The sequence below is a fragment of the Amblyomma maculatum genome, chromosome 1, assembly GCF_055883805.1.
Source record: "Amblyomma maculatum isolate TAMU_Amacu chromosome 1, ASM5588380v1, whole genome shotgun sequence".
NCBI classification, from domain to species: Eukaryota; Metazoa; Arthropoda; class Arachnida; order Ixodida; family Ixodidae; genus Amblyomma; species Amblyomma maculatum.
This window is the reverse complement of record NC_139344.1, coordinates 344,719,526-344,746,412: the sequence shown is the minus strand read 5'-3', so window position 1 is coordinate 344,746,412 and position 26,887 is coordinate 344,719,526. Positions and strand designations below refer to the sequence as shown.

The window sequence follows — 26,887 nt, the reverse complement described above, 5'->3', positions numbered from 1 at the left end:
AGAACGTGACCAGCATACTCGTGGTGGCGACCATCCGCTGACCACCATCTTTCTGATCCAAACAGTCATCCGTCAAAAACTTGCCTTATACCATGGGTATACAGCCCGTCAGTCCATGCTTCATTCCCCAGCCGACGTTTCTGCGATCACCCATACACAATGCGTAACTCTTCCGACTGGTAAACATCCGACTGCAGGCCCATTTGTTTGCTCTGTTCCCGCGTTCAGCGCATCATCCGCAATTGCCGCAGACGCTCATTCACTCATGCGTTTTTCTCAGCGTTCGTACCACAGAGTACGTCTGTGTTATCCCGCGCCCCAAAGAAACACCCCAGATGACCGAAATTACCTCCTCAGCCGACCCCGTCCTGCCTGTGTCGCCAGTTCCGTTCATCCCACCGTCGTCGTTTCTTCTCTGTTGGCCCCTCCGGGCGCTTCCAGACGCAAAACCAGGCGCTGGAGCTTGGGAACCAATGTTGCCGCAGACCCGATCAAAAAATCCTCGCCTAGACCTTCACGTCCGAACTAATTTGTCCGGTATCCTCTTCAGTTATGTACCTGTCACTGCTCTGAATGACACCGGGAGTTTACGTTGCCGCGTCGAAAACGTCCTCACGACTGCCTCAATTTCTATTGTCCGAGTCGCCGACATTGGAACGCCTATGGCCGTTGGACTACGCAGAGCTCGTGAAGATCATCAGTCTGGATGATTGCGAATTTGTTTTATATGCTGATGATGTCACTATACAGTGATGCTGTAGGTTTGGTTACAGTCACAAATAACATGCTGTAATGAATAATTATTGGTTAAACACTCTATTAATAACGCATTAAAAAATGCGACACTGGAAATACTAAAGCCTTTTCGATTCAAGCCTTGAATAAGAAGGCTGTCCTGCAAAGTGATACTATAGTGAATCGTTCTAAAATCGGACCAGTCAATTCAATCAAATCGTTGCTATTCAACCTATTCAGCCCAGAAATGTCTTGGAACCACCACGCAATATTTATCAGATAAGTTGTCTTACAATTGCTAGTCTTATACAGGCTCTAAAACCCCTTTCTTGCAAGGCCATGCCGTTTACCAGCTGCAGCTCTTGCTGTTGATATCAATCGCCTTTTTGTCTCCACAAGAGAGCTATTCCTATTGTGTGCAATATACCTATTTATTTTCCTCCTGGCTCAATGTTTCCTGACATCGAACCCCTAAATTTCAGGATCTCCTCAATTTTGGCTTGTGTATGACGTGTCCAGCATGGTAAAATAAATTAGGATATATGTTAGATACAAAGCCATTTTGAAATCAGTAACCACTTATTACCATGCAAAGGCTCCAAATTATTAATTTGTGCCATACCAGCGTGCCGACTATTCAAAGCACAGATTTGACGCACTTCGTACAAATTATTAAATAACATAATTCTGCGTGATGTGATGGTAATTTGTGTCCGGAATACACTTTGTTCAAATATTTTTCTTCTCCTTAGTGTCGATTTTCTTTAGAACCAACATGACCTTCCAATTCATGTTAAAACGTGTGCCATCGTGCCTGTTGCAACCCTCAAGCTCTCATCCATCATAAAGTTGCATACTTTATTCGAAAAATCGCTAAATCATTTCAATTCCGCTAGGTAGTATTCAAAAGCTTAAACGTGCCCTTTTTCCAAAGAAGCTGGGAAGCGCTGGCTGCATGCAAGTTTTTGTATCAAGCACTTGTATGTATGCGGAGAATTAATTTCTCGAATTCACATCCACGGCACAATTTCCCTCAAAATCTCTTTACTTGCTTTGTGTTGAGTACTTCTACGTCTTCTTCAATTGTTAAGGTATCTAATAGACGTATTTTGAAACTGATATTTTAAACAGGGAATTGTTTTAGCTAGTACCAACTACATCTTGGCCAAACTCTTGCAGTTTCCGCCAGGAAAATTGCTCTACCAGCCATCAAGCAAAAAAAGCTAAATAAAATAACAAATTGAAAGACGCATTCACATAAATGACAAAATAACGCAAGCTATATCAAATGGCTTCTTTATCTTCTCAAAACAATGAAATACATAGAAGAATAAAAAATGATGCCACATAGAAAATACAGAATAGTCTACAAGGGGACAAAACGAGCTCTTAATTACGTGCAGTCGCTCGCAAAGCAATTGCGCAAAGAACAAAATCAGTTAAACCCGATTATTGGTGTAAGTGCTGCTTTCAATTTATGTTGTGCAGAAAAGTTATTCGGGTATCTAACAGATCAGCCCAGACCAGAGACTGATGGCTGGGCGACGAAAGGTAGTATGCAATCTTTGTTTCAGAAGCATCCATTTTTCACCCCCGATGCTGCCACAAAAAACTGACCATCTTTGTGGCGTCCATAGCTAGTATCGTTTCAGCGCTAGTGGTGCAGTTCTTCGTCTTGGTTGCCGCAATGCGCGATAGCGCATGATGAATACGAGCGAAACGCAACGGCAGGTCTCCCCAACGGGGGTCAGCAAAGCTGTCATTTAGACTACGTAATAAAATTGAGCTCATGAAGTGGTTAATAAAGTCGAGAGGTTAGAAATTAAATAAAAAAAAAATCAGTTTTATTCCTTTCTATGACTTCTTTTTTTCGACGTTTGGTGAGTCTGAGGCTGTCCTCAATGGCCATTAGCACACCTATATTTGGATTCCCATCGAGTTCAATGGTGATTTAAAACAACCGTGGGACGCCGCCTGATCCCCATTGAATTCGATGTCCAGGTTCAGGGCATCACGGTTCACATGAGCGGAAAAGCATGCATGTTGTCAAGAATCCCAATCCGGTACTTTAGTCAAGTTGGACAAGATTTGCCTCTTCATGCAGCAGCTGGTCATATGATTTAGTCAAGTGGCTTCTCTTGTTTGGTGTTCGGCAGAACAACGTCTTCGTGCTCTACTGCACATCTGAAGGGCTTAATGCCGTTTAGTGCTTATTTTTTAAATCTAAAGTGGTTCCTGATGCCGTTCCTTCTGCACAATAGTGCACAAGGATCAATTATTGGTAAAAACGAAGAAAAAAAAAACAATATCGTAGTCCACAGACACCTAAATATCGATGTTTTTTCTTTGCGTTTTCTTTGGGTTACTACTATCAAGTTACTACTATCTTATAATAAATAACCACATACAACTTGCAGCGTTTTCTCTCCCAGCACATATCATATGCTATACCAAATATCCATTATCTCCATTATGCGCAGGAAAATTAGGTTTTTACACCTCCTCACTAAGTGTGCATCTTGTTTACATTTCAGGGGCAGTCGAGCTCAGCTTAACAAAACGACCAAAAAAGAACGCTTTGAATCTTGCCGACGGTAAAAAAAAAAAAAAAAAAAAAATATATATATATATATATATATATATATATATATATATATATATATATATATATATATATATATATATATATATATACCGATTTGAGCACTCTGCAGAATGTCGAATATTGTTCGCAAAGGAAAATTTTGTATTTTGCAAGCTTTTTCTTTTTACTTATTCGAGACACTCCATGAGACACAGAATGTCCTACCCTGGTACGGACATTCATAAGGCCACTCCATGGCCAGTCGTGCGTATCAGATGCCAGCTTTTAGTGATCGTTAGATGCGTGCACGTTCAAGTTATGCTTACTCTAGCCATACAGCTTCATGGTAACGTGCTGCCATTTTCTTTTTTCTTTTTCCATTTTTCTGTTCGCAGATACAGCGGCTCATACTCCCTGCACGCCGGCCAATACACAGCGATGAAGCTTAGCATCAACCCCTTCGTGCTATCCGAAAAGATCCGCCAAATGGGCGATCCCCGAACTAGGGATTATCCGGTGGTGACGAACCCCCTGTTCGTGTTCACACTGCTTGCGTCGTACCTGTACTTCGTCAAAGTCGCCGGTCCCCGTTGGATGAAGAACCGCGAGCCATTCCGAATCCTCAACATTGTGCGCGTGTACAACTTATTCATGGTGCTCATGACAGCGAGGTTTCTCCACCTTGCGCTCGCTTTCACCTACCTTCCGGGTGGCCACTACAACCTCTGGTGCCAAGGCCTCACGGGTTTCATGACGGACGAGATGCGCGACTACTATCGCACGGGCTGGGTGTTTGTCTTGTTTCGCTACTGCGATCTTCTGGACACAGTGTTCTTCGTGTTACGCAAAAAGTTTACACACATCACGCACTTGCACGTGTTCCATCACACGATCGTGGTTTTCAACCTGTGGTTCTTCACGCTTTTCGCTCCCGAAGGACAGACTGCGTTGGGCACTTGCTTGAACGCGTTCGTTCACATCATCATGTACTCGTACTATTTCTTGGCAACCCTTGGTCCCGCAGTGCGCAAGTACCTCTGGTGGAAAAAGTATCTCACCACTCTGCAGATTGTGCAGTTCGTCATAATCATGCTACATATGTCAATACCTCTGTTTGTGGACTGTGGCTTCCCGAAGTACCTGATCGTGTTGGGTATCCTGCAGACGTTCGTCATACTGTGTTTTTTCCTCAATTTTTACGCCAAGACGTATGTGGCCAAGACCAGTCACCTGTCTCCGCAAAGCCGCGAAGCTTCAGATAGCAAAGCTACTGTGATGACCGTAGGTGATAAACGGGATTAAATGCGGCGTTGCAAAGTCAGAAATTATAACAGCAACAAAAACGTGGCTTCAGAAGAACATAAAAAAAAATAAAACACAACTTCCGATACGATTGCACTACAGTCTACAGGGCCTTGAATATTTGGCGGCTGGGATTTAAAAAATTCCTATGCAAAATCTACTACCCCATTCGAGCTGAAGTAACGTGCACAAAGTAGCAAAATGTAGTCTACGTTATCTGATAAGTTATTCAACATCGGTGCTTGTCTAGATTTTCCGAAATCGAGAAAAAACTGCTCTTGGTGGCGTGCATAATTTTCGCGAAAGAGAGTCGAAAAGCTATTTTGACATGATGCGTCATCTGTCGAGCAGCGAGGCAAGCTCCATCCCAGCAGTTGTCGCGCTTGTCTCGCTGCCCGACAGATGACACACAATGTCGAAATAGCTTTTCGACTCTCTTCTGCGAAAATTGTGCACGCCGCCGGGAGCAGGTTTTTCTCGATTCCGGAAAATCTAGGCAAGTACCGATGTTGAATCCGTTATCAGATAACGTAGACGATATTTTTCTACTTTGTGAACGTTATTTCAGCTCGAATGGGGTAGCAGATTTTGCATAGGAATTTTTTTAATCCCAGCCCCCAAATATTCAAGACCCTGTACAAACGTCCTATTTTTTAAGGCCAAAGTCTTTCTAACCTCATAGGCTGTGGAAGCGTTCGCAGCAAGTATCTGCAGATGTTCACACGAACTGAATAAAAAATGTAAACAAGGTGTAAACTCATTAATGAGGCGTAAAAAAACCTGCCTCCACCGGAAATAGAACCATTAACCGATCCTCAGCCGAGCGCCATTTCGACTACACGAAGAAGAAGTTTGTGTTCTGACATATACACGGATGATGTTGCTGTTTTCTGTGCCAATTGTGAAAGCATTTTGGAAGTTGCCTGAAAAGTTAAAGCTTTCAGCGAGGCAAGTGGTATAGTGCGGTGAATTGTGTAGAGTGCTTGGGATTTTGGCATGGGGAATGGCCTCGCATTCCGAGTGTCCTTTGGCAATGAATCGTGGACAACTGCAACTAAGTATTTAGGTGTCCCTCTTGAATTTTACGGTGATAGTGAACCTTATTGGTGAAATATGGCTGAAGAATTTACAAAAAAACTTACAGCAGGATTGTGTTAATTGAATCTCTAAATTTTGGACGCGCCACAGTTTAATTTTTTTTTTCTTTTGTCAGCAAGCTGTGGTACGTGATGCAAGTGTTACACTGTTCTCGTATAAATGTTAAAAATTTGTATAGGCTGGTTGTAGTGTTTGTGTGGGGTTCCTCCTGTGGGGAAAAAGACAAGTCCAACCAACCTGTTTCGGAGCGTACACACTGGAGGTCTTGGTTTATGCCAGTTATTATATATGCGGCAGTTAACTTTTTTATTCCTTTAAGGAGGCTAATGACCCCTTTTTACAGGCATGTTATTCAGTAATTGAGACTGGGCTGAATTTTACCTGAATTTGTTGTTACGTCCCATTGTAATCGTGGACATTTGAGAAAAGTTGTACAGGCTTGTCATTTTCTTCATTCACGTTTCTCGTGATGTTACCTTCGTCATATGACACGGAAGAAGCTTGGAAGCGATATATGTGACTCATTGTTCCCCCCACCATTGTATAAGACCATGCACAGTGCAAGCCCAGGTTAAGATGTTCCAAAACGAGTAAAAAAAAAATGGCACTGTTTCTGCAGCCAAAACATTCTTTTTCAGACTACATAGCGAAACTTTACTTGTTAAAGCGCGGTTGCAAGAGAAAGGGATTATTTTAACTTTGGGAGTCCAAAGACTCCGAGGGTACTGGTGAGTTCGATTCCCATCTCAAAAGTGCTACCCAAATCGGCCACCGGATTTCCTACTTTCCAATTACATGGTAACCCCTGTCATCTCTAGACAAGACGGGTTTTTGGCTAGAGAAGGCATTTAGCGCACTAAAGCTGCATGATGCAAACTTGCAAACACGTATTCGTATCAATTACCTCCCCGAAAACGTTTGAGTCCTAAGTAAAACGAAATTACAAATTTTCGGTGACGATATGCTTCTTGATGTTTTTATGATCCTTGCAAAACAACTAGATTATATTTTCGATACTCAAATTTAGACTCATAAATGAGTACTAGCAATTCTAGCTGCCGGAACAATAGACTAAATTCTGCTACCAAACTTACAGCTATGCCGAATTATTAAAAGATAAATGGCACAAGTCACCCATCTGAAGCTACGAGGTTACTCCCGCTGTCGTCAGTCCGCGCAGTGCCGGCCACCCAGTGCGATCCTATGAGAGCTACGAGTCATGCATCTTCACTGCGTAGCTGTCATCTTAGCGGCGAAAACTTAAAGCTCGTGTTCAAATTTCCGGGCTTCGTGAGGAACGAAAATGCCTTAACAGCACTTGCTGGTTTCTAAGGAAGCAAGGAGACGCTTTATAGCTTGCGAAAGCGTTGCATTCTTTGTCATTTTCCTTTGATGCTGATGTAGAGCTGCGCCGACGATACCGGGAGTTATTTTATCAGAAACACTTCTGGTTCTCCCCAGTCCGCCTCAAACGAAGATTATGGGAACCCGTAAAAGTTTCCATGCCCAATGGGTAAAAGGCTGAACTATCACCGACTCAAGGCTCAGAGGTGAACTGCGTGTAAGGCCGGTATATCGGCCTTTAGACGCAGTATCTAGTGTTGTTCTAAACATAGCAAAGAAATAAAATGTGAATTCTGCTGGTCGTGTGCAGCGCTTCCGTCCGCTAACTTTCCAGAAATAAGCTGGAGGCCATACTCGGACATCGATTCGGAATTTCTGAACTTGTGTGATCAAAGAACTGGGTCTCGAGCGCGCAAACAGCGAAGCCATCCCTTCACGTCCGCATTCATCGACGGCCGCTATACCATAAAACGCGATATCATAAACTGAGGCGTGATTCGTTCGCACTGGCTGAGTAGTAGTCGGTTCCTAAAATAAATGCACTACACTGCCATTTTTGTAAAGATGCAAAGTGGTAGAACAGGAGAACAATGCCTCAAAGCCCTCTGATAAGGGTAAATCATCTGCGTATTGTAGCCGCGCCGAAAAAGAAAAAAGAAATAACACACCGGCGAAGGAATTCCGCGAAGCAGTTCCGCTTGCTGGCACAAAGGGTCATCTATATACATGGTCCGGTAAGTGCACGTTTTTATGAAGGCAGAAGTTTCCTGGTTTAAACTAAGCATTATTCCTGCTACCGCCCGTAGACCATTCCACGGCTCTAAGTGCCAACAACACACACAAAATTGCGCGGTTCGGAGGATAAAAAAAAAAAAAAAAAAAAAAAAAAAAAAAAGCTGGAGAGAAAAGCCTACTCACTCAGCAAATCCGACGCATTCCATTACAGCAGCACAAAAGTTGTTTCGAAAAGCAACAACCGCAGCAACAAGGCTCTTTCTCTTTTAGGCTTCTTCAAATACTTCACCTTACGTTCATATTTATCGAGCATGAAATGTTTTTGCGCGTTAGCACTAAAGCTTCCGTAACCTGTCAAGGAACCGTCATCTGTCAGTTTGAGGGGACCCTCCAATCTTTATTTGGTAGTGAAGCTCCTCGGGGTAGTTGGACCCACTTCTATTATTCATTTTTCAAGGACATCATCAGTTTCAATGATACCAAATTTATTTTACATGCTGATGTTACTACCATTTTGTTTTATCCAGTGACAAATAACATGCTATTAGTGAAGGATTAATAGTTAGTCTATATTTATAACGGATCAGAAAAGTGGCACTGAAATCACTAAAGCCATTTTGGCTCAGGCCGTGAATAAGAAGGCTCTCCTGCAGAATTATATCATAGTGAATCAATTTCAGATTGGACCCGCGGGTTCAATAGAATCGCTGGGTGCCTATAATTATTTGTTTCTATGCCAGCTACAGCTCGTGTGACTGATATTAATCCTCCCCCTTTTGTGTCAAGAAGGGAGCTGTCCGTGTTGTGCGCAATGTAGCATTTCATTTTCCTACTAGCTCAATGTTTTTCGACATAGGACACCTAAATTTCCGGATGTCTTTAATTTCAGATAGTGCTTGGCGGTATCCGGCGTGTAGAAATAAGGAAAATAATGTTATGTGATCATTTTGAAACGGGTGCCCATTTATTAGTATCCAAGGACTCTGAAATATTGTTTTGTACCATGCGCACATGCCAACTATTAAAGCAAAGGATTTGACGCGCTCTGTTGAAATTATTAAATCACCTAATCCTATATGATAGAATGCCAATTCACGTCCCTAAAACAAGTTATCCAAATATTTTTCTTCTCCATAGTCTTGAATTTTTTACAACTAGTGTGATTCTCGTTTTCCTGTTAGAACCTGTGGCTCCCCACGTACTCTTCCGTATCAGTTTCCTTGTTTAAGACCCAAGAACCTCATGGTATTTCTTTTTATTCTTTTTCTCTGTTTGGTCACATTAGTTATGCGTGCGCTGCCCTTGAGTAACAAAAGCAATCAAAGATCACAGATTGCAAGACGCATGACCATAAATAAGTAAATAACGCAAGCTGTAACAATGACTCCTTCTTCTTGAAATGAGGAAATGTACAGAAGAATAAAAGCTGGTGTCAAGAAGAAAATACAAAATAATTTATAGGGGACAAAGTGCGCGCTTACGTACATGGAGCTACTTTCAAAGAAACTGTGCAAAAAGCAAATGGCTCCAGTTAGAAAACGGCTACTCATGAAGGTGGGCCTGCGGTGGAACCGCGATTGTGATTATGAGAAGTGGACAATAGACAACCACTACACCGCCAACCTCGGCGGTCTTAGTGAAACTGGACATCACTCCTTCTTTTAAGTTTCTATCTCCTGCATTCCAACCCAATTTCTCAACTTACGCCTTGTGGCAAACTTCTCGGATAAAAAAAAAAAAAAAAAAAAAAAAAAAAAAAAAGGCACCCGCTGTCTTGCTACTAAGACACAGGCAAGAAATAGCGGTCATTACTTAGAATAGCTCGTTATTCTGCGATCATTTCTAACCAGAGAAAGTAGTTGTTCTTGTTGCCTTGACAAATGACGCATACCTACGTATGAAAAGCAATTAGTAGTCATGATCTTGCGCTGAATACAATCGCCCCATGTCATCTTCATGTATGTACATGATGGCAATTATTATTAAAATTTTATCCTCATCATGATGCACGCCAAACGGCCAGCTTCTGTCATTTGAATAGATATAAGAAATTAGAGTAAAAGAAGTCGGTTTTGTGTGTAAGTGCTCTTTTCAATTTATGCGTCATTCAGAAAAAGCTATTCAAATATTTAACAGTTCGGCTCAAACTTCGCCGTGATGGTGCAGTGGTCAGGGCGCCCGACTACTGTGCCCAAGGATGTGGGATCAAATCACGGCCTCGGCAGCCGCTTTTCGATGGAGGCGAAAAGCAAGGCGTCCATGTGCTGTGCGATACCAGAGAACGTTAAAGAACCCCAGATGGTCGAAATTCTCGGAGTCCTTCCCTACGCCGTCTCTCGTCGCTTTGGGAAAGTAAGCCCCATAAACCAACCAAACCCGTTCCGCCCAAACCAGAGACTACAATGAAGGGGCGAATATTGGCAACGATGCAAATTCGTTTCAGAACCATTAATTTATCACCGCCGAAATTGCCACAGACTGGTGACCGTCTTTTCCGCGTCCATAGCAGCTACCATCACAGCGCTTCTGGCGCATTTCTTGGTCTTGGTAGCGACAGAGCAATGGTTGCAATGAGCGACAGAGGTGAAACTTGCGACGAACGAAACGCAACGACGGCTCCCGACTGTCTGTTTAGGTCGGCGAAGCTGACATTTTGACTACCGAATAACAATGTACTTATCAGCTGGTCAATGCAGTGAAACAGTTTGAAAATAAATTAACAACGCATATTTTTATTTATTTATTTATTTCCAGTTTTATGTTTTATTTTACGTATGGTGAGTGTGAGTTTGTTCCCAATGGCCATTCGCGAACCCCTAATGAATAGACGCCCATCGAGTTCAATTATCATATAAAACCACGGTGTGACATCGGCTAATCACCACTGAGTTTGATGCCCAGGCTGGAACAGAGCTGCGCGGTTCTCATCAGCGGGAAACCATGAATGTTGATCATAGTTCATGCACTCACCGCACAAAGCGAGAAAGATAAATAATATCCCTGCCACACGGGCAGTCCCGATGGCCACTGAGTTCAATGTCCATCTATGTGCATTAATTCTTCGGACATCGATCTCAATGGACAGTGAGGCTGTCCGTGTGACAAGAGTATTATTTATCTTTTTCGCTTAGTGCACTGAGCACATCATGAATTTTTATCAACCTGGCTGGCTTCCCGCCCATCAGATCAGTACAATCCTGTTCCTGCCACGAATCAAATCACCTGCGTTTCGTTTCCAAGACTGCCGCCAATCAGAGCCAGCATGTCCTCGAGTGTTCACACACAACTGGCGAAGAATAGTGCTGGTATGTATGTCGTAGTCAAAAATTATTTATTATTGCTACTAATTTGGTTAAAACATGGTGACTGGCTAGTTGGTTTTGCATACTGGAGATTGCAGCACAAACACGGAAGAGACGAGAACAGAAACACAAGCGCTTACTGAAAGCTAGCTGTATTTTATTGCCCTGGGCCAGATTATACAGGCGCTATAGGTCTAGAACAGCAAAGCGGTGAACCAACACAACATATTCCACGGATGCGTGAAGTTATGTGTTAATTCTTCGTTTTGTTGTTTTGAACCTAGCGCCTATATAATCTGGTCCAGGGCAATAAAATACAGTTGTTAGTCATCGCTTGTGTTCGCGTTCTCACCTGGCCTGTGTTACTACTGGGCTTCAATATCAGGTATAGCTAACTAACCCGAAAAAAAAAAAAAAAAAAAAAAAAACGATGGTTGCTTGCAGCAGGCGCCGCATATTTACGGGGCGCTGAATCTGAGGCTGAAGGAATTGAAATAGATAAGGAAGATGGTCAGATGGGGCGAAAGTCAAGAAATGGCCGGAGAAAAGAGTATAGGTAAAAGAAAAAAAAATCTCACGGTGCGTGTCTAGGATCAGATGGTGGTGACAAAGATGGATGGACAACGTGCAGTAGGCGAGAGCAGTGAACTTCGACTACTCGCACCTTAATCATGTCATTTTCATAGTCATTCAGCAGGTCAAGAAAGGAAGCTAGAATAGTCAGGAGCAATAAGGAAGCAGTTGCGCTTCGCTGCAGCCATTGGAGACAGATCTCGGCGCATCTTGCCCTACAAAGAAAGTGTTCACGCCGGGTCTCGGCGCCATTGAGCGAGATAAGAGCTTGAAGTTCGGGTGCCTCAGTCTACACACAGTTCACTTGTCCGAACTGGACTGCGGTAATCTTTCTACGGTCGAAATAAATATGTTGTCGATTCTAACGGGAGACCAGAAATTTCAATCAAATAAAACAAATTTTCGGCCGTTCTCTTCTCTGGAGAAAGAATGCCTGCGATAAACGCACGTTTTCTTTTTTAGCTAAGCACATGTGTCCGAGTGTGCACGCGAGCGACATGTGTAGACTGTGCGCGAAGGAGAGAGCCACCGCGGCTCACATCCTTTGGGACTGTAGCGTAAATCCGCGCGAAGCCAGCGAGAAGACGACGATCCCGCCGCAGCTAGAGGCTGCAACGAGGAGCTGTGATCAAGAGACACAACTCAAGGCCGTCCAGCAGGTCTCGGTAGCTCTAGAGAGGCAGCGACCGAGCGAAACCGAGGAGAGGGGGGGCAGCACCCCCAAGAACCAAGAAGGGGGCGGCGGCCCTCTCGAACCCGCGGAAGTAGCGAGGGACGTAACAAGACCTCAAGGAGCACAACGCGCGAGGCTGACGTAGTGGCCGCGTCACGGTAAACGCTTGTCCTCCCTGCTTGGAGGGAGCCTAACCGATTCTGCAGGCATTTTAAATAAAAGTTGTTCTCTCTCTCTCTCTCTCTCTCTAGAGCAACAAGCTCACCATAGAGTTCAAATAATAACAAGCAACTATCTCTGTAATTCCCGCTAACGAAACATCCCGTGATACTTGTACATGCCAGGGCCAGCCTATAAAATGAAAACTGTGCAGTCGAGCTATGATTGATAGGCCAGCATGAAACTGTCATGAACCCGAACGGCTGGCTTCCAAAGATATCAAATGCTTCAGCAGAGGCGTGTGTCGATCGAGATACAAGATCACGGCACTTGCTCCGTCTGGGACAGGTGAGATTTGCTTAGGCTAGGCCTAATCCTAGCAGAATGCAACGGAGAAGGCGAAGCACAGCTACGCTTTCCGCCGTCGGATGCCCGTCATCGCCGCAACGTGTGTCAGCCAACTTCAAAGTTCTGCAGGCGCCAAAATGTTAGGTGCTTGTCATTTATTGCCCCTTGCGTCGCCATAGCACTGTTGTCCCCCGCTTGGTTCAATGTTCTCAGAATCTGGAACGCATTGGACACTCTGTTGGACATCCCTTTAACGAGGTGTTTTTGTTCTGAGATATTTGCAGCGCACACCTTCGTACGTAGGGCTACAATTAGCAATAAAAAGAACAACGAAAAACTATAGCCACATTATGTTTGTGGAGCATTAGCGTGCACCTGCAGTTTTTGTAGTGTATATGGAAGTTTTAGCTGATCGTCCTTGCTTCATATGTTCTCTCCACTCAGGGGTGGTATATGAACAAGGTTTGCGTCGATCTCAATGAGTAATTATACTTCCTTATTACAAATCTACTCCACCTTAGGGGATTCCCCTATATATTAAACCAACGGCGTTCCCGCTTCGAGTAGTTAATCATTCGTTCTCGCCCTATACATATGATCTGTTGACCGTGCTGGTTAGCTCAGATCCCTGCCCACTGCGGGCTCCATGGGAATGAACAGGCCGATGTTGAAGCGAAAAGCGCACTCATCAATGGCCTCCAAACAGCTGTGCCTTTTTCAAGAGGTGACATGACGTGCCTTCTTACGAGTTGTATGAATAATGCTACAGCAGCTTACTGGGCCCAGCCAGACGCCCGACACATTCGTCTAAGAAGGCTCGATCAAACATTAAAATTTTATGTTCCGCGTGATATTCCGCGTCATCAGGCATGCTTACTATATATATAGACTTCGTTTAAACGTGGTTTTCACGCACAAGTACTTACATTTAATTGGACAGATGGACTCGCCGGAATGTTCAACTTGTGGCATCCCAGAGACTGTGGACCATATATTATTGGTGTGCCCAGCGTATGCGCGCGAAAGAGGTGTGCTAGCGGCTTCCTTGAAGCGTTTAGACAAGAGGCCTCTGTCGGAGGAACTGCTGCTGGGCGCTTGGCAGGACAAGGGGAAGGGTGTCCAGGCAGTGCGTGCTCTTTGCCGTTTTTTGTGCGCCAGCGGACTTGATTCGCGCTTGTAAAACAAGCTGCTGTGTCTTTATATGTATTTCATATGCATTCTCCCACATCGTCACCCATAATGACGCCCCAGTGCAGAGTAGCAGGCCAGATTTGAATTATTCCGGCCAACCTCTCTTCCTTTTCCTTTCAATAAATACATCTATCTATCAGCAGGGTGACGGCCCAAATATTCGGTGGTCCTGGGTTCCATCCCCGGACCAGAACGAATTCTTCATCAACTACGAAGTTTCTCAGAAAGTTGCATAGCTTTACTTTATGGCCGCATGGCTGCGCTTTGATGGATGACAAAGTGAATTAATCCCTTATTACAACTCTATTCCATCTTCAGGGATTCCCCTGAATATTCGACTAACCTAAATACTACGTAGCCGTTTACTTGTCAGTGGCAAGGCATCACGGACACCGTGTTCTTTATCACCAATGGTCATAATAGCTGCTGGTGTGATTCGCACGACCAAGAGACGGTTGCTTTCTATTATTTGAACTATATTCTTCAAGCAATGCATGTGAGGCCGAAGATATTGTTTGTGTGGTCCAATGGCAGGAAAATTCGATGGGCTGCTTTCGTTTTGGGTTCTTGGGTTTTTCGGGGCTAAGATTCATTTTTTCGAAGTTGGTTTCCGTGTTTTGTTTTAATATGTGCATGATTCTATAATGCCAGTATGTTAGCAAGTTACTGCGCCGAAAACAAAATCGTAGAACTGCCATGCAGACCTAATTTCAGCGCTGTCATGATATGCGGAAACAATCGAATCGCTTGTCTTCAAAGCTGTAATGTAATTCCCATTTTCTTGCCCCATTAAAAAAAAAAAACTGTGACGGTTAAACTATTCTTTAATCGAGTTTCACGAGCGTAAGCCAACGCCTGGAGCCGCAAATACACACATGCGCGGTAAAACGTACACATTAATTCACATCACAGGCGCGAGTCGAGTCCCATGTCGCTCAAGAAGCGTCAAAGAGCCTACATTGCTTGTATATACGCCCTTTTTTTATCCGAATAAGTGCCTATAGTGGCAAATCCTCCATGAGGGTTCTGTCACGGCCGCTCAATGGAGGCGCACTTGGGTGTGGCCCGTCGCGTCGCCCAGCCGTATTGTGCCTAGTTCTCATCGCCACCGCTTCGGCGCCACCGCTCCGGGACGAGTCCGGGCGGAGAGCTGCGCGCAGCAGCCGTGGCTGTGCTTTCGTTTCGGCGTCCGCGTGGTCGGCGCTTGCTCAATTTAGGATTATGAGCGGCGTTTCACACAGTATGTGATGCTATGTGCAAGTTTGCTATTGATAAGGTGATAGCGGCAAGTCATCATCACTAAGCTTTTCCAAGTCATTCGTGGTCTTCCGTTTACAACGAGAACGAGGCAGTCGTGTGCTTCGCTGAGTGCGCACCCATTTAGTTGCGTTTCAACCACTGTAATAACGTATTAGATATTGCAATCTTGAAATCGGGACATGGCTTGGGGCCATTATTCTGCGTGCACCTTTCTGGAAACTTACAATTCAGGACGTAGCGTTCAACATTATTGTTCAGCCTGTTCCTCCATTTTCACTGGAAATAATATTCAAGTGGGTACCACCACCAAAACATACTAGCTAACACAAACTGTTGCAAAAGAAACAACACAAGACAGCCAGTTCAACGACACGCCCGCAGGCTCAGGCAATTTTTTTCTCGTTTGATTATGAAGCCGCGTGATGCACAAAAGACACGCAAGCTTATTTTACATGCGAAGAACTTTTCTCGAAAAAGGTTTATGTGCAAGCGTGATTTTTTCACTGTATGATTGATGTTGTCTGTCCAGTTGGTCAGCAGTGGTCGCATTCATTTGGTTAGGTCCTTAGTGTGACTGCGGTCTTCTCTCTCGCAAATCAACTCCGGAAATTGCACAGAATAGGGAAGACGGGATGAAATTAACATGTTGCATAGCTTGCTGCTTCTTATGACCTGCGGGCACTTCATCACCTTGCTAACAAATGTGCATGGTGATTTTCAGATACCTTAGGCGTCCATCATCAAGAATTTTGGTAAGTCCAGGGTTTTGCAGGAACCACAAGGCACAAAGTTAATAAATGGATGGGGACTAATAAAATAAAATTATTGACACTCTAAAGTACGCACTAGAAGTTATTTAAACTTTGGTAATATATAAATAATGAAAACACGGGCAGGCACTGAAAACAGAATAAATAAAAATGTTTCATGAGATTCTGTAAAACTATTCATACTTTCTCTTCAAATGGACGTGCAAGGTAACCAGCCAAGAATGCAATCGGTGCTAATTCTGTCAGCTGCTGGTTCACACCACGCATGAATGAATCCAAGCTGACTCGAAAACTCTCTTGCAGCAGACGTGATATGACAGTTGGCAAGGTACGACTTTCATAATCACGAATGCCAAGTTTTATAGCTGCCTATTGTTGATAGGTGCATTTGCAGACTGATACTTGCAAGTTGCTAACCTGCACAAAGCATGGCAAAATGTGTATAATCTCAGACGGTATATATTTTTTCGCTAGTGGTACCTTCAGTATTTTCTCCGAGGTGAAAACGGCAGCCCTTGCGTCAACTTTGTCGTTCCCGCCTTTGAATTGCTTTAGGCTGCTAAAAAGCGATACTATAGACCCGCTTTCAGAGCCTGCTTTAGGGCGTATCGGAAGCTGAAAATAAGATTCGGTTAAATGCAATGCACTAGTAAGGCACACAGAAGACATTGTTGTAAGATACTTGATGTGATCAAGACGGTACTTAATTTGCGCCACTGTGGATCTGGTTGTCATGATTGTTGCTTCGTACGTTTGTTTGGTTAGCCTTTGCTTCGACGTGCCTCCTTGGACCTGAATGTCTTCGATATGGCAAAGTCCAACTCTAACCAAGAGAGTCGCTCGTCATCTGACAAATAGAGCGGCTCCTCTTGGTGTCTCCATGGCTTCACTTATGCGATGTTGGGCAAGGCATACCATTTTGATGATCGTCATAAAAGTGATCGTGGCGGAGCTATTTTGAAACACACTTGCTTCAGGATGACACGGGGGGTTGTCCAGGAGGAAATGAAGTGTAGCTATAACAAGTGGGGAAAATAAAGCTATTGACCTGCGCACATTGTTTCAAGGTTGTTTGGCTCAACATGAGCCCGTGTGAGTAACTTAACTTGTAATGTGGGCAGTTCGGGAACACGGAGGGGACAGCTGAAGGAAGCAGGATCTTCAGTTTTATGTTCTTCCTGTAATCGTCATCTGTGAAGTGCAGTGAGTATACCAGTGACTTGTCACTCGGCTCCCACCGGCTTCCTTTTCCATCCTAGCCTTCCCGAGATATGTTTTTCAGCCATGCTGCTCGACGTTGTGAATCGCACGGGAACTCGTGGTAACCGATCTTTTCTTGTTTTCGTGGTGCACAGCGGCACACAGCAGTTGCCTGGCATGGTGCTGCATACGCTTAGGACGCTCTTGACACAGGCACCGATGACACGCATGCAGAACTATCAGAACCACGCGGTTATGCTGAGTAGTCAAAACGATAACACACGCCAACCCAGCCAGCGCGCTCCTTCCGCGTCGTCTGCTCGTCCGTGCCGGCGGCGCCTTGTCCTGGAGTGGTGGCGCCCCCGCGGAGAGTGACGGCGGAAACTGTAACTTCTCCCAATACGCGCTTCCCCAGCCATTGAGGCGCGACGCGACGGGCCGCACTAAGTGCGCCTCCATTGAGCGGCCGTGGTTCTGTTGTCCAAAAGCTTCAAGAAAATGGCCAGCATTATCCTATCCCGAGGGACCGCACAGCTGAACGGGTGGCGCCGCCTCTCGGCGCATCGCTCAATCGCCGGAATGCGCCGGCCCCGGCGGCGCATTGCCAGCGCATTGGAGCGTACTATTTGTCGTTGGTTTGTGTGGAAATTGGAAATCCTAAGGTTTAGATGACGTTGTGCGTGAATATATCCTCAAGAGAACAGAAAGTTGGGCTAGTTGTGTGAATATGTGCAGTGAAATGAAGTCTGGCCAAACAAGGCTGGCGAAACGTGGTGCGTTGTTGGCTCCACTAGCAGCTACGCAATCTCGTCGGACGTTTTTAAGTCGATTCATTTCTACGGGTTTCCACAGAGGCATGAGTGGCGGGTGACCTAAGCATGGTTCTTTGAAAGGCAAAGGCACGAATCTACGTATTTGGTTACTGTGTGGTCATGGAAAGTGCCGAATTTTTAAAATTCTGTTTGCTACCGGATGCTCTGTGCCTTCTGTTCCCCAGGAGTGACGGCACGAGAGTCTCGGAGTCGAAGCCGCACTCCTTCGTCTGTAGTCACTTTATTGACAATTGGAAATTGAAGTAACCCAACAGCGTAAGTTACAACGCTAGCATTTCCCCGCCTGTGTACAGGAAAACCCCAGCACGGAAAAAGAAAAGGCAGCTCCACCACCGTCATTCGGGCTGCGTTACGATCTTCAGTGATGGGCAGAGACAATGTTTGTGCAGATACTTTCGCTGACATAGTCAAAGATAATTTACTTTTTTCTCTTAACAGAAAGAGCAGATAGGAGACATGAACAATTCCAATTACCATGATCTTGTCATTTTTCCTGTTCGTTTGTCAACCAATGAAAATGCGATGAGAGCTCTGCGTTGGTACTCTTAGAATTTGTTAACATTTGTTTGTGGCATGTCCATTTCGCCTAATAAAATCCCTCATTTCACAGCTCAATCAATACCGCATGGTCAAAAAATCTGCTATCGGAAAAATACTATTTAATTTGTGGAAACGAGCATAAACGTAGCATTTTTTTTTTTTTTTAATTTCAAAGGCTGTGTAGCAGTTTTTTTTTTTTTCGCATTCACGTTGCACCTGACACGGTTTACGTATTTTCTCAGCAGCGTCCATTTCCTGGCCCGGCTAAATACATGTTTCTCATCGGCGTTTTAGTGAACGCGAGATTTTCTGATTGTGGCGTAGTATGACAAGACCGTTTTACCTCTCTCAGAAATTGCTTCTATGGCCAATGTAAACAGGTTTAGCAGCAGTCCGGCAAGCTGCAGTGACAAAGTTGTAAAAGGAATGCCTTTTAGTTATCCGGATTCCTTTACGTGCAAATAGAAAACTACATACACGGTCGCGTCCCCTCACACTCATCAGGTATCGAGGTCAGCTAGGTATCGGCCCTGCAAGTTCGTGGTACGCTGAGAAAGTAGACCATCTTAGCGAACGAGCCATCAGAGGGATTCATTTAACAACAGAACGCACTCTTAGTTTTCGGTGGCTTATCTTACAACACATCACACTGTGTGTGTGTGTGTTTTTTTTTTCGATTGTATTTAACAGTTTGACAGTACTGGACTATTGCCTTCAGATGTTCAAGGCAGGTGCGGTCAATCGCATTGAACTTCCTGCGCTGAGGGAACGCTAGCAGGAAATTTATTATTTTTTTTTCTTTTCACAACCTCCGCAGCATGTCAGGAGAAAGGCATGTATAGTATAATATTTTCTAAGTCAATTATATGTAGCAGCTCCGACGTGTTCAACAAGAGCATTGTCGTATATGTAAAAATGATGCTGAGGTGGTATTACTCATTTGGCTTATATTATGATTAAGTTTGATAGTCTCAAGGCTGGGTTCAGTGAGCTATTGTAGCGTAATTGTGCAGGAAGTCCTGGAAAGTATATGTGTGTTTGCTATTCCAACCATAAATAGGATCCTACTTTTGTCTTGCTTGTTTATTTTTCTCCTTTTACAGCTCTCGTTGGAAGGTTGAAACTGGAATGTCATTTGCTATTATTCTACTCTGAATCGTCTCAGCCTAGCTATTACCAAAAAGATAGGTGCAGCATCTTTTTCAATTTACATGAACACTGACCATTACAACAACCACTACTACGGCGCCACGGCTATACGGCTCGGCGGTATTTGATCTTCAGGCAGGTTTCGACTAGACCTAATATAAGATGGACGCGCAGTGCAGGCGCAATTCCCGTCTGAAGGTGTTCCTAGCGCATGGTGAAATCACGCGCGCGGCATTTTCGAGTATATAACAGAAATACCATGCGCCGGGCAGCACTCAAAAGGAGAGAACAAATACCCTGTCCACCAAGTGTTTGGCTGCTTCTCCATCCAGCTTGAGGAGCAAGCTGACAGATCCGGTGCTTGGCTTGTACCTGCAACAACTGCTACCCTCAGTCAACAGCAGTTTCTCAATTCTAGACAGTGCGGGCTAACACTGATGTTTAATTGTATCTCAAATAATGTAGGCCATAATACTTTACCTTGCAAACAGTGTGCGTGCTTCACCAGGCCAAAAAAAAAGCTTGGGCACAGGAATTGCTTAAAATCTGGGTCGAAATACCTGTACATAGAGGACTCCCCAAGGTCATGCGCATATTTGATCGTTACTTGCTCCAGCATGCACTTCTTCACACGAGTACGCTCTAGATGACCTTTAAACTGCACTGCATTAAAGACAATAACACTTTCATTTACACTTAATTGCCAACCAAATGCTTAAAAGCACAGCATGATCATAATAGATTTACTTAGTATGGTTTCGTCTGGTTTATGGGACAGAGCAACAATGGTCGAAGCAGCTCATCTCAACCCCACATAACAGTTTTAACTCCTGATTCCAAGATTCCATGCTCCTTTCCGGGTCTTATTGTCACGTGCATTCTGCTCATAGCCCTTGTAAGCCATGCATAATGTCCCTCACAAAGCAGTTACTGTGAAAACACCTCGCATTCTTCCCTAAAGCTGAAGATAGCTTTCACGAACAACCAAGAATAGTCGGAGACGTAGGCAGCCTTCATATACGTGACATAGCCATGCAGTATAATGCATGTACAGTATTTATTGTCATTACAAATATCTACAATACACTCTGTTCAGCCACAGTTGTACAAAAACAGGCCATAAATACAATGGTCTAGTGAGCTGCGACAAGCGCCTGTCAAAAACTACTTTCTTTAGGCTCACTTCAAGTTTACGTGCCTTGTGGACACATGCGTTGCTACACAATGCCATGGTACAATTATATACAATTCACACCAGTGAATGAGCTCAGAGGAACCAAGACATTGCCTATACACAAAAACGATAAAAATGACAAAAAGATCACTGGACAACAAAACCTATACATATGTAAGGTCACAGTAAAGCTTGTTCAGCAGGCTATTTGGCACATATACAGAAACACATTATGCAAAGTGGCAGATTGTTAAATACATGCATATGTGAGTTTTGAAAAGAACTCGAAGAAGAAAGTTTACATGCACGAGACATGTATGAGTGATTAGAAGGCAATAACAGAAACAGATTGCACGCGTACGTCCAGGTCGATTGCACACGTATATCCAGGTTACAGCGGAATAGGCACAACGGCTTAAGATCATTGCATGTGGTTCTCTTTTCCCAGTATTTACACGTAAGATTCTTCACCACCGGTGCTGCTGCTCACAGATTCTGTCCGTAAGTGACCAGCCAACACACTGTGGTGCCCTTCACGCTCACTTGAGCACGCAGAGTCTGACTGGCTGCTGTTACTACCAGTGCTTCCATCCTTGGCTGCAGGCGACTGCTTGCTGAAGATGCTTCTCAGCTGAGCTACACTCCAGCTGATCTCTTTTGGAAAGTCATACAGTGACTGCGGTTGGCAGCGGTCGTGAAAGGAGGACACCACAACACACTTCCCACGGTTAACGAGCTGAGAGTCCTTGACGTGGACCGGAGGGTGGTGCCTGAGACGAACACCGGCACCATCACTCACGGTACGGTGCACAGGCTGGTGTGGCTTTGGTGGCAGGGGAGGTGGCGGGCTCTCCGAGATGCCTTCATCACTGCTGTCCACTTTGACAAGAATGGCGTGATGAGTGTCGCCTGCGACATCGAGCTGCTCGTTGTAGATCCGTAGCGATTCCTCATAGAGCTGTAGAGCTTTGCAGCCTAGAGACACAGATTCTCCATCCTGAGGCTCTTCCAGTAGGGTGTCATCTGCCTGAGAGATGGCCTGCGACCTTCTAAGTAGTGTCCGGCGTGTCATAGCCTCCTGATAGCTGGGAGGTTCCATGGGCTTAGCGCTGGCTGACCGGTGGACAGGAGCCATCGTGCAGCTTGGAGACTGCCGCCGACAGGGACTCGTCCGCGAACGGTTCGACCCTTGCGACCTCGCCGAATGTGTTGATTCATGCGACCTGTGAGACCTTTGGCTTCCTTCAGATGACGAACTGCACACACTGTTAACACGGGGTGGAGTGTGTACGCTTGCAATGGAATCTGCTTTGATCTTAGCACCCATGTCTTGTTGCCTTGTCGCTGAAGTGCTAGGGACATGGCAACTATCCGGGCTGGTAACACTCTTGCTGACTGGACCTTCTTGAATGTGATCTATCTCATCTATCTTTGAGGTGGACTGACTACGTTTCCAGTCGACGCTGTGCATTTGGTTGGCAAACCACAATGCATGCCTGTCAGGTGTAGCTGCGGAGGTGTCAAACTTTTTTGTTCGCTCCCAGTTACTAATTTCCATCGGTGGTCTCGGAGCCTTGCCTTTGCAGTGCTGGGGTCTTCGCTTGGGTTGCTCTTCGCCCATGTACTTTTGCAGCAGACTCTCTTCGGAAGCACTCCTGATGAGCGTATTGCAGGGTCTGCTTACGTCGGCAGCTGACTGCATGGCATTGGCCCTCTGCTGACGCGCACGGCTTTTGCGCCAGCGGACAAGCGGATCATTGCCCATGACCGAATCTTCCTCACACGGGTTCTCGTTTTCTCGGTAGTTACAGGACTTTGAATACTGCAAGTGTTGGGGCCGTATGTCCCTCGATACTGGAGATGAGCGAGCATAGAAGCCAGCGGCAGAGATGGTCTGGTGCCGCGAATGCTTGGGTACTTCACCGCCACACTTCCGGCGACGTACCACATCGTTGCAGGAGCCATCGATGCTGACACCGTTGCTCCGGTTGTAGACCGACTCTTGCACACCTACGGCTTCCAGGTGTGGTACACTCTTGGTCATCCCCTGGAGTACGGAGCTCGTGTTTTCCATCTCGACGTCATCTTCAGGTGTATACAGCTGGGTGTCACTCAGTGTCAGACCGGAATCCCTGCTGAGATTGGTTAGGGACACTTTGGTCCTGTTTGGCAACTTGGGACTAGAATCCTCCATAAGGGCCCTCTCGAGACTGTCGATTGAAGAGTCATCTCTTCGGAACGCACCTGGAAAAGTGAAGGAAAGGGAATATTTTCAGGGCAGATTCGTACAGAGACTGGCTTTTACACACATCTTACCACACGTTTATAAACTGACGGTCTGCCCAAATCTTCAAAACATAGATGTGAACGAGGAAATGATTAGAGTAGAATAGTAGGGCAAAGGAAGGTGTATAAGGGAACATAAGCCAGAGCCGTAATTTGATGTCCACAGAAAAACACTGCAACAACCAGTACCACAGTCGTCAAAACCAATACATGAAGAACATGACTTCCTAAAAGTCATGTGTAATCATCCGGTCAAAAACCCGTGCACAAAGTTCCAGAGTGAATGTTACTGTTAGTATGTACCGTGTACTACAAAAGCATACTTTTTAACGGACCAGCACAGCAAAGAAAGTGCATGGCTGGTTCTGAGGACTTCCAACTTTTTCAAGGCCGCTGCTTAGTGATGCAAAACTATTTGAAAATTGCCTAAAATAACAGTGACAGTTAGCTGTTTAGTATTGCAATAATCTGCAGAAGTCTGTAGTCATTTGTGCACTACACACAAAAAGAGAAAGAATGCAAGGACTAAGCCTCAAAAAGTCAAGGAAAGCACTTCACCATGAATTTTAAACCTGTGCCTCAGGAGAGCAAGATGTTGCAATTCCTCCCTTTTGAGTTTTGGGGTTGCAAGCCTGCTCTGCTGCCGCTTCTAACGAGCTAGCGCTAAATGCACTCAAAAGCCCTGCGAACAAATCACTGACTTCACCACTCCCCATGTTTCATAATAGGCAGTTATAGCATAGCACGATTTGCTACTGTGACCTTCCCCATGCGGCTCATGCGCATGCGCTAGCATGATCGATGCGGCGGGCGCGGCCACTAGCGTACATGCTCCGATTAATGCCACCCGCGGTAGGCGTGCACGCCGCCAGGAAGCACACAACTCGATCAACGCGGTCACCTTATACGTAGTGATGCCCTGCAGAAGCAGATCGAGCTATGCTATAGACCTTTCCAAAGAATGGTAGTGGGCATGCTGCTATATCGGATACTGGGCTGTGTGTACTACAGGGAAAGCTGAGAAATATCTCCCCCAAACCCACCCCACAGCCCAAACGGTTTCGCCGAGGCTCGTGGAAAGGTCTATAACCACTATGATCTTCCAGTTAGAATAACTCTGCGGACGAATTCAAGCACTACGCAATAACATTCAGTTTCCATGGTTAACGACGGTAGAGAACACTGCAAGATGTAACTCACGGAAAAAAAGCAAGCAGACTAAAAGCCTGAAATATTGCGCAAGTCCGAATTATTCTATTACGAAAAATCATTTGGCTGCTGTATGTAAGGTAGAAAAGTGAGACTCTTGACAACAGCTTGCAGGTTACAAAGTGTAGGCAGTCATTCTGCTAGCATAATTTAGATTGTCTGTGATGATGCTAAGCATTCCACAGAACTTTACCTGGCATTAACAGCAACGTTTATTTTGTAAACAGCATTTAAACCCCCATGAATGCGAATTTCGACAAACATAATTACTAAAGTAAAAATTCAAATGCAATCTGAATGATGCATCCATGGCTGCTTAGAAGCCTAATGGAAGGTGCCAAGTACTGCTGCCTGCCCAACTAGGCCTTTTGCGGTAAACTGAATACCTGAGCCAATAAGCTTATGGAGGATACGTATGCGATGACCCACAATGCATGGGCCGCAAGAAGTGGGAACACGGTGCTAAGCTTATGCTCCAGTGTCGATGCATGGTATGTTGTGCGATGATATAACGTCAACAGCTTCTTTTATCATGGACAGTTGATAGGAACTCAGCAAATGATACTATCAACAGCACTACCAGCAGCTTTGCATCACTAGTGTGGCTACATTGTTACCAACATGGCTTGCACGACAGTTGGAACTCACTGAATGTGACAAGGCTCACTACAGGACTAGGACTACAAAATGCAGTGATGACAGTACAGACATTTGAATGAGCCCTCAATTCAAAATATACAGGAGCGAAAAGTCTCCAGGACACACAAAAAGGATTAAGCCGCGTAGGTACCATTTTTTTCACTGCATCTGAGAACTGTGTGTAACAGTATGCAAGTGCAACTGTAAAGTTCAGGAGTGTAGCCTCAAGCCTCAGCTAACAGAGCTATTCACTCTGGCTGCCGTTCGCTCGTGCTGGAAACGACCCGATATTAATAGATGTGCATTCTGTACTGTGTTTTGTGGCATCACTATTTCGCATATATCCTACGACAGCATCCTGCGTGCTGCAAAACTGCCATTTTGCGGAAGACACTGGAAAAATGTGCAGACTTGTGTTTCAGCATGACCAAGCATGCTATGTGATTTTGACTTGACTCGAGGTATGTGTTTTATAATGCCAACTGTGACACTGCCACTAATACTCCATAGTAGCCTGCCTCATTTTAGTGTGGGTGCTTTTAGTCAGCCTTAGTATGTCCCCTATTTCAAGGGGCTTTTTGCTGTCACCCCCTTTCACTGTGCCCTCTCTCTCTCCTCTTCTCTATGTATTTGCTTTTGCACTTCCAAACCCAATAACAATGATAACACAACTCACTTCCACTTTCTTGCAAGCTGTGTGGGCTGTCGGACTCCTCAGCTCCAGAATCCTGAATTGAGGGGTCCTTTTGTGGAGGCTCCCCAAACAGCATAAGTAGGTCCTTGCCGAAAATGTCCACACTGTTCTCAATCAGAAACTCTACCAGCTGAGGCACTTGCTCAGAGATCTGCAGTCGGAGAGAGAAAAGAAAATGAAAACATTAGAAATTAGCCTTCAAACCTTAAAACTGGCATGCTTCAGAGAAATCATTTTCCTCAAAAATAATTTTGCTCATCAAGTTGTGCAGTAGTGACTGAAAAAAAAAAACATTGACATAGCAAATTTTCAATGCAGGAAAATTTTACTTTTGAAAAGTTCTAGGCATGTAATGTCATATCAGGATATGACAAACTGCATTAGCTAAGGAGCCTAAACACTGTACTGTTCCATTAATGGCTTTCACCAGGCTCTTGTAGCTTTATTAAACATGTATAGACACCAAATATTGGCTGAGTTTTGTTACTTTGCACTAATAAGCAGCATGTTAGCAAACAAACTGCCGTGTTGAATTCGTCTAGATTCAATGGATAACTCATCACAAGTGTTTCAGTAATCCGAACTGTACCAATAACCTTGTACACGTGAACTCAATAGAATATGCACAGAGTTGATTATTTAGAGAACGAGGGAGTTTTGTGAAGGAATTTACTGGGCGAAAGCAAATACCATGCACCGGTACATGCACACTAATGCATTGATAACATTCACAAGAAAAAGAAAAAAACATTCAATCAAGCCTTCTCTCTAGACTCCTTTAACCCTCTCAAATATAGGGTGCAAGTGTTGCATGCTTTAAATTAGGGTTAACTGAAACTTGCAAGCTTGGGCTGCTAAAGTTATTACAGCTGCAAAAAAAATAAGTGCAAATTATACACCATGAACAGACAAGTGCGTCAGATATGTCCAGAAAAAAATCTTTTGTGCCAAAAGTAGCAGTTGTTGCTGGTATATTCACAAGTGATGCAGAGCTTAGCATCAGTATGGCTTAGAAACTACTCTGCAATGCTGTGAATATGCATCAATGCACATTAAAACAATAAACCAATATACTGTCCCCACTACGGT

The 26,887-nt window shown here is 44.6% G+C and overlaps 1 protein-coding gene and 1 pseudogene across 1 annotated transcript in view; one reads left to right on the top strand and one right to left on the bottom strand.

Annotated features, from left to right (window-relative positions):
- Nucleotides 1-3,757: 3,757 nt before the first annotated feature.
- On the top strand, nucleotides 3,758-4,621 carry LOC146207651 (very long chain fatty acid elongase AAEL008004 pseudogene; annotated as a pseudogene).
- Nucleotides 4,622-20,820: 16,199 nt separating this feature from the next.
- Nucleotides 20,821-26,887, bottom strand: part of LOC146207648 (uncharacterized) — a 629,022-nt gene continuing 622,955 nt past the window's right edge. Inside the window, exons 22-23 of the mRNA XM_084589405.1 lie at nucleotides 25,781-25,949; nucleotides 20,821-23,214 (exon numbers count right to left, since the gene is read on the bottom strand). Coding sequence (XP_084445531.1) covers nucleotides 21,422-23,214; nucleotides 25,781-25,949 — 1,962 coding nt within the window. The 3' untranslated portion in view covers nucleotides 20,821-21,421. The remainder of the gene's footprint in view (nucleotides 23,215-25,780; nucleotides 25,950-26,887) is intronic.